General features: G+C 45.2%; 1 protein-coding gene across 1 annotated transcript in view; it reads right to left on the bottom strand.

Annotated features, from left to right (window-relative positions):
* The window catches only part of NTAN1 (N-terminal asparagine amidase), a 297100-nt gene that overhangs the window by 169981 nt on the left and 112772 nt on the right, over positions 1-14347 (bottom strand). Inside the window, exon 5 of the mRNA XM_085632065.1 lies at positions 1035-1108. Coding sequence (XP_085488191.1) covers positions 1035-1108 — 74 coding nt within the window. The remainder of the gene's footprint in view (positions 1-1034; positions 1109-14347) is intronic.

Below are 14347 nucleotides of genomic sequence, written 5' to 3' on the forward strand. Positions count from 1 at the left end.
AAAGGAAGGATAAAGACATATACTGCACTGAAAATTTAAACTAATCTTTGCATAGTTAGGGCCAGGGCAGAAGCTAATTTAAGCACTGACTGAAGGCTAACCAGAATACGTTCAAAGGTGCAGTGGGTTCAAGGTGCTTATTTGCAATCTTCCAGGCATTTTTGGTTCCGGATTATACAAATTAACATGAGTTCCAACTTTGGTACCGAATATCGCAAAAGTAACTGCTTTGTGCTGTGACAGGAAGAAAATCTGTGTACCACGAATGACATCAGCTCTTGTGCAAGACCATGACATCTGATGCTCACTACAGAGTCCTTAAGCCCCTGCAGCCGCAAAGCTTTAGGTTTAAAGATTTAATAGGGTGCACCACTGGAAGAATCAGGATTTGTTTTTGGACAGTGCAGGCACTGATTAAGATTTTTGGTAGCTGCCATTTTTCTTAACTAAGTGTAACACTCTAAATGCCTTCCTACTTTATTACTTTAGGACACTAAGAGATTTGGGTATTAAGAAGGAATATTTCCTTGCAGGCTTTGATAAAACAATGTCACAATCAAAATAAACGTAGCGCTGAAAAGAAAAGGGAAACAAACAATGCAACAACTCAAAATATGAAAGATACTTTACAATGCTAAAACATAGGAGGTAATCTGAGATCCTCTTAATTTATTGGGAAACAAGGAATCTAGCAATGGGCAATGAAGGTTAGAATTGTTTAAAAAACGGTGACCTGTTTGGGAAACATAGACGTTGAGGCCCAGTGAAGCTCAATGGTTTACGCAGAGGTAGGCAGCACTAAACAAATGTATCACCTGACGTGTGGGCACTTATTTGATAAAACACGTGAGTTTATGTAAGTCCCAATACTGTGGAAGAAATTGTTTCACCAGTGGATTTCCACAATGTTTTGAAAGACAGGACACATAAGGAACTCTTTGAACTGCAGTCATCATTGCTTAATTCACTGCTGCTCAAACCCAGAGATAAAGCTTATTGTTTTAGAGGAGAGTTAAAAAAAAATATAAACTTACTAAGAAGCTGACTAGTTAGTTTTTGAGATAACCGCCTATCATCAATGAAACCTCCAACTAGGTGCACTTCCAGCCTAGCAAACAGAGATGAAATTGTGTTAAATTGTAATCAAGCAAACATGTTTATGAAACTTGTTTTAATACATACATACAATAATTCATTCTATAATCTAAAGAAATTAGCAATTATAAATTGTTTATAAATTACACATTCTAGTAGATAAAAATCTTTTATGACTGGAATTTATATTTTCTTTACAAACAGTGATCAATCAAGTCATCCTCCACTTGTCTCAGTCTGCTGGGCCACGGGCTTATTCTTGAGGTCAGGGCAGCTCCTCCCCTCGGAAGTCAGTTCACTCACTTGTAATCCAGGTATGTCCTTAAAAACTGGACGTATCCATTGTATTAAGCCTCCTTACATCCACAAAGGAAACATCAGCACAAGGTATCCTGTTTCTAGGACATCAATCTCCTAATTTCTGCTGGTGTTGAAAAGGGCACTGGAAAGACGCCAAGAGCTAACCAGAACGGTAGTTATCTTCGAATTTCAGGTAGAATATGGAGCATGAACTGGAGAAATTGAGATGTGGCAAATGGTCATAGGGATGTGGCCTGGAAGACCCCAATCTAGATCTCTCAAGAGGGTTTGAGTTGCTTTGGGCTGATCAGGATACTAGGGTAACCTGTCAGCCAAACCTCTTTCTGACAGTTGCTACTGCAAGAAAAATATCTGGACTGAATGCGAAATATAGACAAAAATCCAGATGTTGTTGAAGCTACTATGCAGTTTGTGTGGTTCAGGCCCAGGGACTGTTTTAAGGACAAGGAAGGCAGAATGACCTTAAGCCTGACACAGGGAAAACCATTTTGAGGAATAAGAAATGTGTCCCCAAGAGGACATTATGCACACAGTCTCTCCATATGTGCTACACGCAAGCATGACTATATGCAATGGGAAGTGACTGACATGAGTTATGGCTGAATCAACAGGTTTGTTTTCGCAGGAAATTAGCAGACCCTTCACCCGGTGTACAGGTAAAAAGGTGCTCATCAGTGCTGTAGGAAGCTGGCTTTCTGTTGCAGTAACCCCCCACTTGTTGCCAGATTTCTGATGCACTTTGAATTGATGTGCCCTGAGTCCCTGTCAATCAGGTTCCCAGGGCCTGTGTTCTTTCCCAAAACTGTACCTTTGTACCCCCAATTGACACATCTCTGGCCACATGCAAGTCCCTTGTAAAAGGTACCATGGGTTCCAAGGGCACTGTGACCGGGGAAGCCCTCTAAGGGTGGCACAATATGTGCTGCAGCCCTTAGAGGTCATGTACCTTTACACACACACACTGCCATTGCAGGCTGTGTGTTTTGGTGCAGAGAAAATTGAAGATTCGACATGGCACACATCCCTGTATGCCATGCCTACAACCCACTGCCTATGGCATAGGTCAGCCACCCCTCTAGCTGGGTGTACTATGCCACTGGTGAGGGTACAGGTGCATGAGCTCTGTACCCCTACAGTGTCTAAGTCCATTCTTAGACACTGTAAGTGCAGTAAAGCCCTAAAGAGTAAATGGTCTGGGAGTTTGTCATTACAAACTCCACAGCACCATAATGGCGTAACTGAATTCTAGGAAGTGTGGTATCAAACTTCTCAGCATAATAAACCCACACTGATACCAGTGTGGGATTTATGATACAATGCACTCAGAGGGCATCTTAGAGATGCCCCCTGAAAAACGACCAGCCTCTGGTGGGTTCCTTGACTGGTAAACAACAGCCTGCCACCACAAGACATGTTTCTGGACTCTTGGGGTGGAAGCCTTCGCTCCCTGAGCCCAGAAATAAAGCCTTTCCTGAGCGGAGGTGGTCACGCCTCCCCAGGCCAGGCGGAGCCATCTGTGGCAGGGGAGCTTCAAATGCCTTACCGCCTTTGTCACGCGACCAGAGCCTCTCCTGCTATCAGGAGCAGGCCCCCTTCCTGTCTCCCCTCCTTTTCGGCGGGAAGACAGGCAGGAAAGATTAGAACTGCCCAGAAGGTGTGCCCACCTCTGCCAACCTCACTCCTCATGTGGGGGAGGCATGGTACAGCCCACTCTTCAGTGCCTGCCATCTTGCAAATGGCATGCACTCTACAATCAGGATTATAGATTGTGCCCACTCCCCCACTTGGGATGAGCACACCAAGGGTGTAAGCACCCTAAGGTCAGTAGCCCATTGGCTACTGACCTTGAGACCCCTAAAACGCCCCCTAAATACAGTATTTAGGGAGCAGCCCTGAACCAAGAAGACAGATTCCTGCAACCTACGAAGAAGAAGGATGAAAGAAGACGCCCAGTAGAGAAGACTGCAGAGAAGAACTGACTTGGCCCCAGCCCTACCGGACCGTCTGCAGTTTCCAGGGATTCTGCGCTAAAAGTTGCCTTGTCCTGCAGCCAGCGAAACTCCCAAGACAGACTTTGAGCATGCTGAGGACAAAGAAACCCGATGCCTGGAACCACCACTGCACCCAACGCCTATGGCCCGAATCTGGTTGGCCCACTGGTACCAGCGAGGTACCCCAGCTCTCCAGATTCACCGTGGGTTGACCCCGCCAGGACCCCCGGCGTTGCCTGCAGTCTCTGCACGGAGACACCCCCCAACCGCGAGTGGCCCAATGAGGTTAAATCCGACCTCATAAGACACCCCTGCATCCAGCTGCCCTGCGCCCTGGAGAAGAGAAGCCGAGGTGCACCTACGCCCGAGTCCTCCAACTTACCTGCCCAGCTGTTAGTTTCTCCTGGAAGTCTTCCTGGACCGAGCCTGCAGCCAAAATCCAAAACCGGCAACTCCCATAGAATACAATAGGGCACCAGATGCCAAACCAGCAACCTGCACCTGATCGCCCCTGTGCCGCTGAGGGTGCACCTTGTGTGCTAAATCGGATCCCCCTTTGCCCTAAGCCTAACACCAGGAGCTTTGCTCCCTCAACTGTGTGGCCTGCTCGTGAGCAGCCACCAACCGGAGGCCCCTTATCCCCCATTGAATAACATTGGACCTCAGTACTCTGCAACCTGTCACCCTAGTGCCGCTGAGGGTGCTTAGAGTGCATCCTCGACCCTGGGGGAACCCTGGCTCTAACCCCAGAAACCCAACTCCCACAACCAAGTACTTACCTGTAAACCAATAACTCAATTTCCACTCATAGGATTGATTTGAATGTTTTTCTTGAAAATTGTTTTAAGTGTGGAGTTGGTTTGTATGGAACTCTAAGAAACTGCTAAATATACAACAAGCATTTACAATGCAATGGTCTCGGCATTGTCAAAGTTAGAACTATTGGTATTGCTCATGACATTGGCCTACTGCTCTCTCCTCTAAAATGTCAGTGCTTGGAGATATGTTCCCAAAGTGGCAGCTTTGATTAAGGGCAGAGGTGGTAACATAGTGTGGACCTTTCCTGCTATACTTCAAATTGAAACATGCAGTTCAATCTATATAACCATGTTTATGAATCTTTCACAAGAAAGTATTTCCCCCCCAAACAGGCTATGAGAGCAAATACTAGGTGCACAGCGTCATTTCTAAAACAAACAAAAAACAAGAAAGAAAGAAAGAAAGAAACGAGAGAAATAGCCAAGTCGAGAATATCCTTCTTACACTGTCGCTATACCTTATTGGGAGGCGGACATAGACTGAACTAACAAATGAGTAAAAAACATTTTCTTCTGTAATCGATCTAAATCGCTACACTTTAAAATTCGAACACTCAATGGTACACTATTGTCACCTTGACGGTTAGAAATAGGGCTCATGCAGACCCATTCTGCATTGGGTTTCGCAATGCCCAGTAATATATAATATTTCGGTTGTATTAGCTAACCAAAATTACACAACTACCTTGGCACTGCGGTTCACAGTATAGTCCTAGTCCTGGCAAGGTGTGTGAGGGCCCTTGTTAGTCAATGTTTTTTGGGGCATCTTTTTAGGAAAACTCATGAGTCGCACAAGTAATCTACAGGCTGCTATTCGACAGCTCTGGATGTGCGCCTAAGTCGTTGGCACCTCCCATCGAGCTCTCTGTAGCTCTTCCACTACAGTGCAAAGAACCGTGATGCGTGCAGTGCAGTCCTTCACGAGCATAAGAAGGGGGTGGGGGGGGGGGAGGGCGGGGTTATATGCATCCTGCAGATACACAACTGATCGTCATTCTATGTCTACGCTACGACTAACGCGCTTGATACATTTGACAGGTCAACACTCACACACACGCATCTTCAAGTGATCTCTTCTGATCTCTGACTCGTGTAAACACAAGTCTTAACTGCACTTTATTTTTACTTCCATTGCTCGCCCGCTCTACAGACGCACCCTCCCTTTGTGTCCCCTGGGAAGTGGGAGTATGTGTTTGGGTATGTGTTTGTTCATGCTTACAATAACACAATAGGCAACCTGCTATCTCATCTCTCGGGGCTTGCATGCGATGCCTATCTGAGGCATCTAGACCTGAATTAAGCCTTTCAGTGGCTCCACTACCTTCAAAGCATTCTTTGCCTAAGAGAACCCCCAGCTCCCCAACTCAAGGTGGTCACGTACCATGGGGGAGAACCTCACCACAATAACACTTAACTGCAATATATGAAATAAAAACCACGCATTCTATTAGCAAAATCTACCGTGGTCAGCAAAGAGATCTATTTACACACTGGGCAGAACGTGTAGCATGAAATCCTGGAAATCTTCCGGTGGAGTCTGGCTGCATTAATCTGAATATCCGGCAGAGCCCCTTGTTAATCCCATGCGTAAACCACCCTTGCTGTCCTGGGTGGAATGTAAACAGAGGATCGGCAGCGCCGCTGCGAGCTCGGAGGAACAGTACTGTGCCGAGATAGCGACATTTAAAGCATTCACACCACGCACCCTAGCATCCCCTTTACCCTGGAGGCAAAAGAGCCCCCTTTAAAGAAAAGGGTAGGTTTTACTAACACCTCTCAACACACATTTGCAGATTGTACCTTCTGAAGTAATGACTTTTGGACAAGATAAACAGCAGAGGCAAACCACAGACAGAAAGGAAGCCCCTGGAATTAAAAGGCTTGGATTTCACTGCTGTTTATATATAAAGCAGGACTTATTACTGAGATGGAGTGTAGGAGTTTTAAACTTGTGTTAACGTGCATCGTGTATTAGCAAAACAATTGCGTCACCTATAAAACATACGCTATGTAGCTTTTGTCTCTGCGTACTGTTTAAACACAAGTTGCCTAAAATACCCAAAGGCCTGCTTTTCTCAAAGGTTTACCAGAACTACTTGGCAGCGGCTCCAGAAATAGTTGAAACTTGAAAGAATTATGGGAAGGGGCGGAGTGGCGGACCTCCGAGAGCTCTCCTCTGTGATGCGCACAGCTATGCCCTAGGCTCGGTGCATCACACTGCATTTACCATCTCTGTGGTAATGCTTGCACTGCATGCGGCCGGAGGAGCGACTGTACGGAACGGCCTGCTGTACCCTGTGCGTCCAACCCCGGGAACACGTGACCCCCCCTTTGTGGCTTAACAGAACCAATCCAGCACCAACAGCCTCAAATGCGTGGCGATAACCCACCTATAGAAACTGAAGCGAGGGGGAGACAAAGCCAACAGGAGCGTAAAATGGAGGCCTTTCACGAGGACAAGCAGACACCATCTGTTCAATAAACAGCCGGACACCAAACAGCTGGAAACTATCAACTTGTCAGAATGTGCCCCAACTCGTGCTCCGGAGTGCCCCGTTTTAGATGCAACTGGTTACAGATGACGCCAGTAAGCACGCGCAGTCCGACAGATGGCGCGCGGCTGCCCATTTGAGCCGCACTCTTGGGCTGTAATCCTTTGCAGCGGGATGTGTCAGAGCAGAGAGACAGGCATCGCTTTGAAGGAGCAATGGCGGGGATGAAAGGGAGATAGTGACGTCTTTCTCCGAGGTCAAGCAGAAATGCCTCGGAGAAACGCAGCGTCATGTTCGGATTCGGGGGCGTGTTTTTCTTTCTCTCCTCTTCCCATTGGCTGGAATGTTTACATTCCAGAGGAGAGAAAGAAAGTAAAAAACACGCCCCCGAAATCCGAAAAAGACGGGGCTTAAATGGACAGACGCCCCTCTCCTCCAATGGCTGGCCTCCGTTTAGGAAGACAGCCAATGGAGAAGAGGGGCGGGTTCAAGCCCCGTACTAGAAAACATTAAATCTCACGAGCGAGACTGCGCAAGCGCAGCCTTTGCTAGCCGAGACCTATAAACTGCTTTACTTACCTAAAAGTAATATATAAAGCAAATTGCAAAGAAATCAAAATTAATCTAACAGTAATTTCAACTGTGTTCAAAGCATTTACAAACCTGTAACAAAGTCATGTTCATTCAGCTTCCTTGTATTGTTTAACCTGCCTTGAAAAGTTTCATTTACACTTACCTGTGCCAGGCTTGCTTAGTTCTAGGAAATAAATATAACTAAATAATATTTTTATGCAATCAAATTGGTCCGAGTTTAGTCTTTGAGTGTGTGACATCATTTCTTGCCTGAGTGTGTACAATAAATGCTTAGCACTACCCTCTGATAAAAACTTACTGTTTGCCCACACTACCACAAATAGAGAGTAAGGTATTATCTACTTTTACCTCTGCCTACCTTGTGGTTCCACTGGACTCTGTGCACACGATACCATTCTTTGGTAGAGTATATACAGAGCCAGCTTCCTACAAGTGTATAATAAATAATCTGACATTATTCATTGGTCTCTCTATAGCACAGTGAGGAGCCAAGTGCCACACTTCATAAAGAGTGAGATGCATTCCAAGTGCACGCCCAATCCTGCTAGTCATCTACGCAGCTGTGAGCAATCCTAAGTATCACCAGTTAGCTCAAAGATGTCAAGTCCACCCCAGGGAAAAATATGGGCTGTACCAGAAAAATAAAAAAAAATAGGATTAATTAATGCTAGATAAGGTACAAACAGGATGCTTTTCATGAGAAAAAAGACAATAGCTTCAAGTTCCAGTGGCTTGCAGAACCTTGACAGACAGATTACAAACTTGGTATATTTGATGAACTGATCCCTCGGGCCTTACAACCCCTTACAACAAAGAATAGCTCTAAAGGTTCACCTAAGCATCACAAAAACAACCTACCATTGCACAATGTACATGTCAGAAGTCAAACTATTCCAACACATTGCAATCAAATGTTTTCCTCAAGACTATACTGCCCTAATCATGGACTTCATTCATCAACCCCTATACCATTCATCCCCTCTTTCTTACAGATTACTGGCCACGTCATGAATTAGGTTTCTTTGCTATCAAAATGTCGGCAATAACTTATTAAGTGACTTTAGAATTTTGCCAAAGGACTGATTTGGCCAGTCTTAAACCTACCGACAATGTCAGCATTTACCAATTGTCACATTGAACAAAGGTACTTGAAAAAAATGCTAACCATGCAAACGCAAACACAAATTATAAGCTTAGGCTATTGTAAGTGCTGATTACAACAAACCTTGACCTTTCTGAATGCACAATTCACTGTTAAAACCCAAATGCACCAACCATCCCTCAACAGGAGCTTTGCAACCAATTATAGTCCTTTTTATCCTGCCAATCAAAATTCAAAACTCAGGAAGTGCCAGGGATAAAAGAGGTAGACACTAGGCGTTTTGCCAGATGCATGCCTCCGTCTATCACTCACCGCAACTCCACCCACTTGTACTTCTCCTGGAGTCACTGAATTAACCAACTAATAGATCAATTATCTGATTAGTACATCATGATAAGAGCATTGCTTTGGATCCATTGGCCAGCCTCACAAGTAAATCTATCTGCTGCACTGGAGGCTTTATATTCGTATCACACTACCACTTCTTATACTACCAGATGTTACATTAGTTTAGCTTTCAGTCAAACCCAACATTGGGTTTGACTGAAAGCCATGTATATGGAAATACCAGTGGTTTGTAGATGCTATGAAGAAAGATACAGACATAAGGACTGCACCAGACTGAGGATCTGGCTTGTGCCCGTGAAAGAAATGAGCGTGTGCTTCGTGGATGAAAATTGCAATGGTGCTCGCCTGTGAGTTGCAGTATCTGAAGTGATACCACCATGAGCAACAGGGAGAGGTAGAACTGGAGCAGAAAACAGAGGCCATAACCATTGCAGTTAGTAAAGCTGCATAGAGATGGAAATGCTCTCCTGTTTCCCCAGTCAGCCCAAAGCAGAATGGATAAACAACCAGCTGAGGGACAAGAACCGAGTGGATTGACTTTGGGGAACACCGACTAGAAGCATCAGTGGCAGGGACAGCCATAAGATTGCGGAGAGCAGTGAGATGCTCTCATCACAAGACACCCCAAAAGCTTGCGGTCTAGCAGGGGTGCTGCTATGATGAACCACTGATGCACAGTGGTATAGATAGTGTCATGGATGTGAGTGCAAAAGAGGGACCTGTCGCATGCTGGTGTCTTTAAACTTGGGGTGGGTGACTCTTGGCTACGCGATGCAGTAGGTGTGTTTAGTGGAGACTAAGGCTGAACTGTCAACAACAGAAGAAGCACACTGAGAGTACAGAGAGGGAAGTCACTGAAGAGGAAGTAACTATTAGTTTTGGTTAGCACTTCACAGCAGCTATCAGCAGCTCAGAATCGCCACACTAGTCTAACCTAAAGAAATGAGAGGTAGTCAGGCCACAGCACGCTGGAAGAAAATTCTGAGGCACGCTACATCACTCTTACTTCTGGATCTCAGGCATATACACCATTTACGCGTCATGAATAGCATGAAATTAAGAGAGAGACTAATCTACATATTCTTGGTGAGGAGCGTGTGGCAGTTTGATGAGCAGACCTGCATAAAATAGAACGTTTGAACGCCAAAACAGAACATGGGAACACAAGTTCCATGCACTAAACATGAGCCACGTACTAGGCACTTGATTCAGAGGACGGGGAATTGAACCTGTTCAACACTGGTGCACCCAGGTGAAAGCTACTAATAACCCTAGGGTATCAAGTTAAGCTGAAGACTACTGGAATGCAACACTTTACACATAATGTAACTACTAAAACAACGCTGCAACAAGGGGGAAAAAAACACAAGATTCGACCTACCACTTCAGCATGCCAAAAGGAGAAGCTGGAGCAACTTATCTTCCTAGGGGAAGAACACATTCCAGTCACTCAAGGCTTTATGGGAAAATCCATCCAAGCCTTGGGACATGGCTACGGCAAGAACCCATGCCATGAGACACGTCATCACCGAGGCCCATATGCAACCTGGTGAAGCACAAATCGGACTCATCACTGAACAATGAGGGAAGAAGTTGCAAGGGTAAGTGATGCTGCATGCAATGCTGCTGGATTTATGCTTGGATGGCTATTTTTGCGTAAACGGGGAGATGCTAAAGTCCAGCCACCCCTACATATAGATGGCATTTTAGATGGCAGCAGAGATGCAGCGGCCTCTGGGTGTGCAGCTAATCTGAGCCCGTCTCCACCGGCGTTAGTTGAACTCTTCAGTGCAAGAGGCCCGAGGCATATGAGGCTCGACTGAGAGGCTGGAGAGCAGTATAGAGCCGCAATTGAATCTGAGCATTTGCAAAGGCATGGAGTAGTGTGACCTGAGCCTGGGAGATGCGACAATCTTACGAGGAAAGGCATGACCTTGCCAACTGCCTTAGGACTGGGGGAGCAGCACGCAGAGGCTCTATATGCTTGTTGGGATCTGCTCAAAACAGGACTTGATGGCTGAGGATTGGGGACCATTACAGATTCTTCTCCCTCTCCCATGTCAGATCGGTCCAGCCTTGTGGATGTGTCAGCAGGTGCCAGGACCCTGGGGACAATATCTTCTTCTAATGTGGACCCGGCAGAATTTAGAAACTATGTAGTTCAGGAGGCGAGCGATTCAGCGTTAGGGGCAATTCCCCTGCCGTGGTGGTTTGCAGTATGGCTGACACGTTTCTGCACTGGTGGGGACAAATCCACCACCTTTATTTGCTCTAGGACCCTGCAGCCCGCACCACATCCATGATTTCATACACCTGGCGCATTTGTTTTCATAGTCCCCTCTCCCTCCCAATGCAGATAAGGTAACCCATCCCAAAGTTCACACACTACCTCACCCGCACAATCGGAGGAGCACCTTTCTGGGCAAACATCAACTGCTGACATTGATCCTCCAGAAACAAAAGGCGATATCCCACACATGTTAGATTAATTAAAGAAGGATATGAGCGCCATTTGAATTTGAAAAAACTGTCTCTAACCACACTGCTGAGGACTGACTTAAGAGGGGATCATCTGGAGGTTGCCTAGACAGAGGACAGATATGAGACAAACAAACTCAGGGTACGAGTGAATTAGCTGGAACAGCGCTGTCAACTCCTCCAAGGAAAAAAAACAAAAATGGCAAGAACAGGTCGCATAGAATTAACCTTGGAATAAGAGGCATTTGAGAAAGTACGGGACACCGACTTGGCTGAATGCCTCCAAGAATAGTTTTGCTTCCTTCTTGGCTCTCTGGATGGTCAAATGATAGAGTTGGACATAATCCATAGAACCTCTAATGCTTTTCAGATAAAAAGCAACCTGACACCAGTTGTTCTCGACTGCTTTAACATTTTCCAAGTCAAGGAGAACATTCTGAAAGCTGCTTTGAGAACAGACCCCATTGTCTCAAGAGGAGAAACATTGGTGGTCTACAAGGATATTTAGACCTTGACCCTGGCGTGATGCAAAGCATTTAAACCAATTACCGATCATTGAAAACAGCAGATTTTCATGCAGATGGAGGTTTTCATTTAATGCCTTCTTCCCTCTCCAAGAAAAGTAAGTGGTGGTTACCTTGAAAGAAGGAACAGGAAAAGTGCTCAAACTGCAGGCAGATCAGAAATCCACAACAACTTTGCAGCTGATCAAGCAACCCAGATGGCAATACAATGCTCTTGCTGTCCTTCACGATGTATCAGAAACAAAAGCACGCACTATGACTGCAGTAGAGAACAGACACCAGTTTGAGGATAAAGCCCTAAGGGCCACATGGATCATTGTAAATTGCGGTCGCAAAGGGGCAGATTTGCATAATCTACCCCTTTGCGACTGCAAGTTTTGCATTAGGGATGCATCATCCCAAATGCACAAATCGCTATTTAAGTAATCACTAAAATTGCGATTACTTAATTTGTGATTGCATCTAGGGAATCGCAAATTTTGATTCCCTAAATGCAATGCAACAACCCAAAACAAATTCGCGATTTCGCAATTGCGAAATGCAAATTACCATCAGTTCAAAGTTGATGGTAATTTGCGAGAACTTTGAAAAATGCACAAAAGTGCATTTTTCAAAGTTCTACGTTGTACACATACATGTCCTTGGGGCATGTGTGTGTGCAACATGTGTTGAAATTGCAATTTCAGGGGTGCATCAGGGTGTCCTATTGGCACCCTTTCACCTTTGAAATTGCATGCGCAATTTGCGAGTACCTATTTGGTACTTGCAAATTGCGCATGCAATTCTTATTGATTCCTATGGGCCTCTAGGCCTATAGGAATGAATGGGAAGCAATTCCTTATTTGCGAATCGCAATTTGCGAGTCGCAAATAAGGAATGCGTAGAAATCGCAAACATTTTTCTGATTCCTACATGCATAATCATTTGCTATTCCTAAATTGCGATTTCTTAATAATCGCAATTTAGGAATCGCAAATGCACAGTTTGATGCATGTGGCCCTATGTCCTCTGTTGAAGGATTCTTCTCTAGTGGAGAAACATCTAGTAATAGAAAAGGGTTTGCTGTGGTGGAGATGATTCCACCAACAGTTTCTGCCCTGAAGGTCATCCTTCAAAAGAGGTTTTAGTATTTTCTCTGTAAATTTGAGAATGATCTATACCTCTGAGCTCTAAACTAGGCCTATGCTTTGCTGAGTTATGTCATGGCTCTATGTACAGTACTAGTGAATCATACAAGAGCAAGACTGAACACTTAATTTGCATTACTGGTATCTGATATGGATATAATGGTGCCTAATCTAGTTTGTTTAGATCTCCTCCCCCATCCTCTAGAGTATTCTTTCTTTCTTTTAGCATTGACCTTTCGAACCCTACTGAAAGCTCTGGCCCGGAGGTCCAGATTTTCAAAACATCCATTTGTGAGACAAAATCTGTACTTTGACAAGATAATTTCGGAGGTATTTATCAGGTTGTGCGCCCCTGACACCTTAGGGTCTAGCCCCTCTCACTAAGTTATTACATAACTTACATATGCCTGGAGTAGAGCTACCATATTTCATTAGTGTGTGTTACTTACTGGGTCTCATGGAGAGAGATCTGCTATTTTTTCTTTTTTTTTTTTAAACAAATATTTTAGTTATATCGGAGGACTGGACATGGAAGAGAGAAAGAGCCAAGCTTGGTAGGACTGGGCCGGGACATGGATGTAGGAAAGTAGTATCTGCTTCTTATGGTTACCCCCACTTTTTGCTGATGTCACACTGTTTTTGGACTAGTCTGACTGGGATCCTGCTATTCAGGACCCCAGTCTATCTGCTTTACCCCTTAAATTGATATGCATGTACTTTAGGTACACTCCAGATTGGATACTGGGGTACCCTTATCAGTCCCTAGTATAGGGTACACCATGTAACCAGGGCATAGGTACCCCAGAGGCCTCCCCTGGGCTGAAGCATGTATTATGCCACCCATGAGAGGCCCTTCAAATTGACACAACAAGCCTGCTACAGCAGACTGTGTATGCTGGTGCTTGCACCACTTACTTAAGATATAGGTTCACCATATCTATCTAAATCACTACACTTAAATACCGACCAGTCACCCCTATGGCAGACCTTCTCAATCCTGAAGGCAGGGTGCTGGATTTTACGTGAGAGGGTGCCCCTGCATGAGCAGAGACCCTCTGCAGCCTTCGGAGACCATTCTCCGGGGTTGTCTGTGATGCAGCCAGACATATATGTTTAAGTGCATTATAACCTTGTGGTAAATGCTAACTTTAAAACAGCTGCTTAGGAACATGTCGTGTTTGGTGTCAAACAGCTTGGAATCATACCTCCACACCAGTAACTGGTGTGGGAGGTATGAATCCACCCTTCCAAAGGGACATATGTGGGTCACTGGTCTACCCGGTACCAGCTTTCTCGACCTGGGCAGCACAAAATGGATGCTGCCAGCCACTGACATGATTCTGTTCTCCTGCTGCTGAGCCAAGCTCGAGCAGAGGAAGGCATGACAATAGGCATCCTGTCACAGGGAGGTGTGACCACCTCCCAGACAGGGTTTAGTGTATCGGGGCTGGGTGGGT

The sequence above is a fragment of the Triturus cristatus genome, chromosome 10, assembly GCF_964204655.1.
Source record: "Triturus cristatus chromosome 10, aTriCri1.1, whole genome shotgun sequence".
Lineage (NCBI taxonomy): Eukaryota > Metazoa > Chordata > Amphibia > Caudata > Salamandridae > Triturus > Triturus cristatus.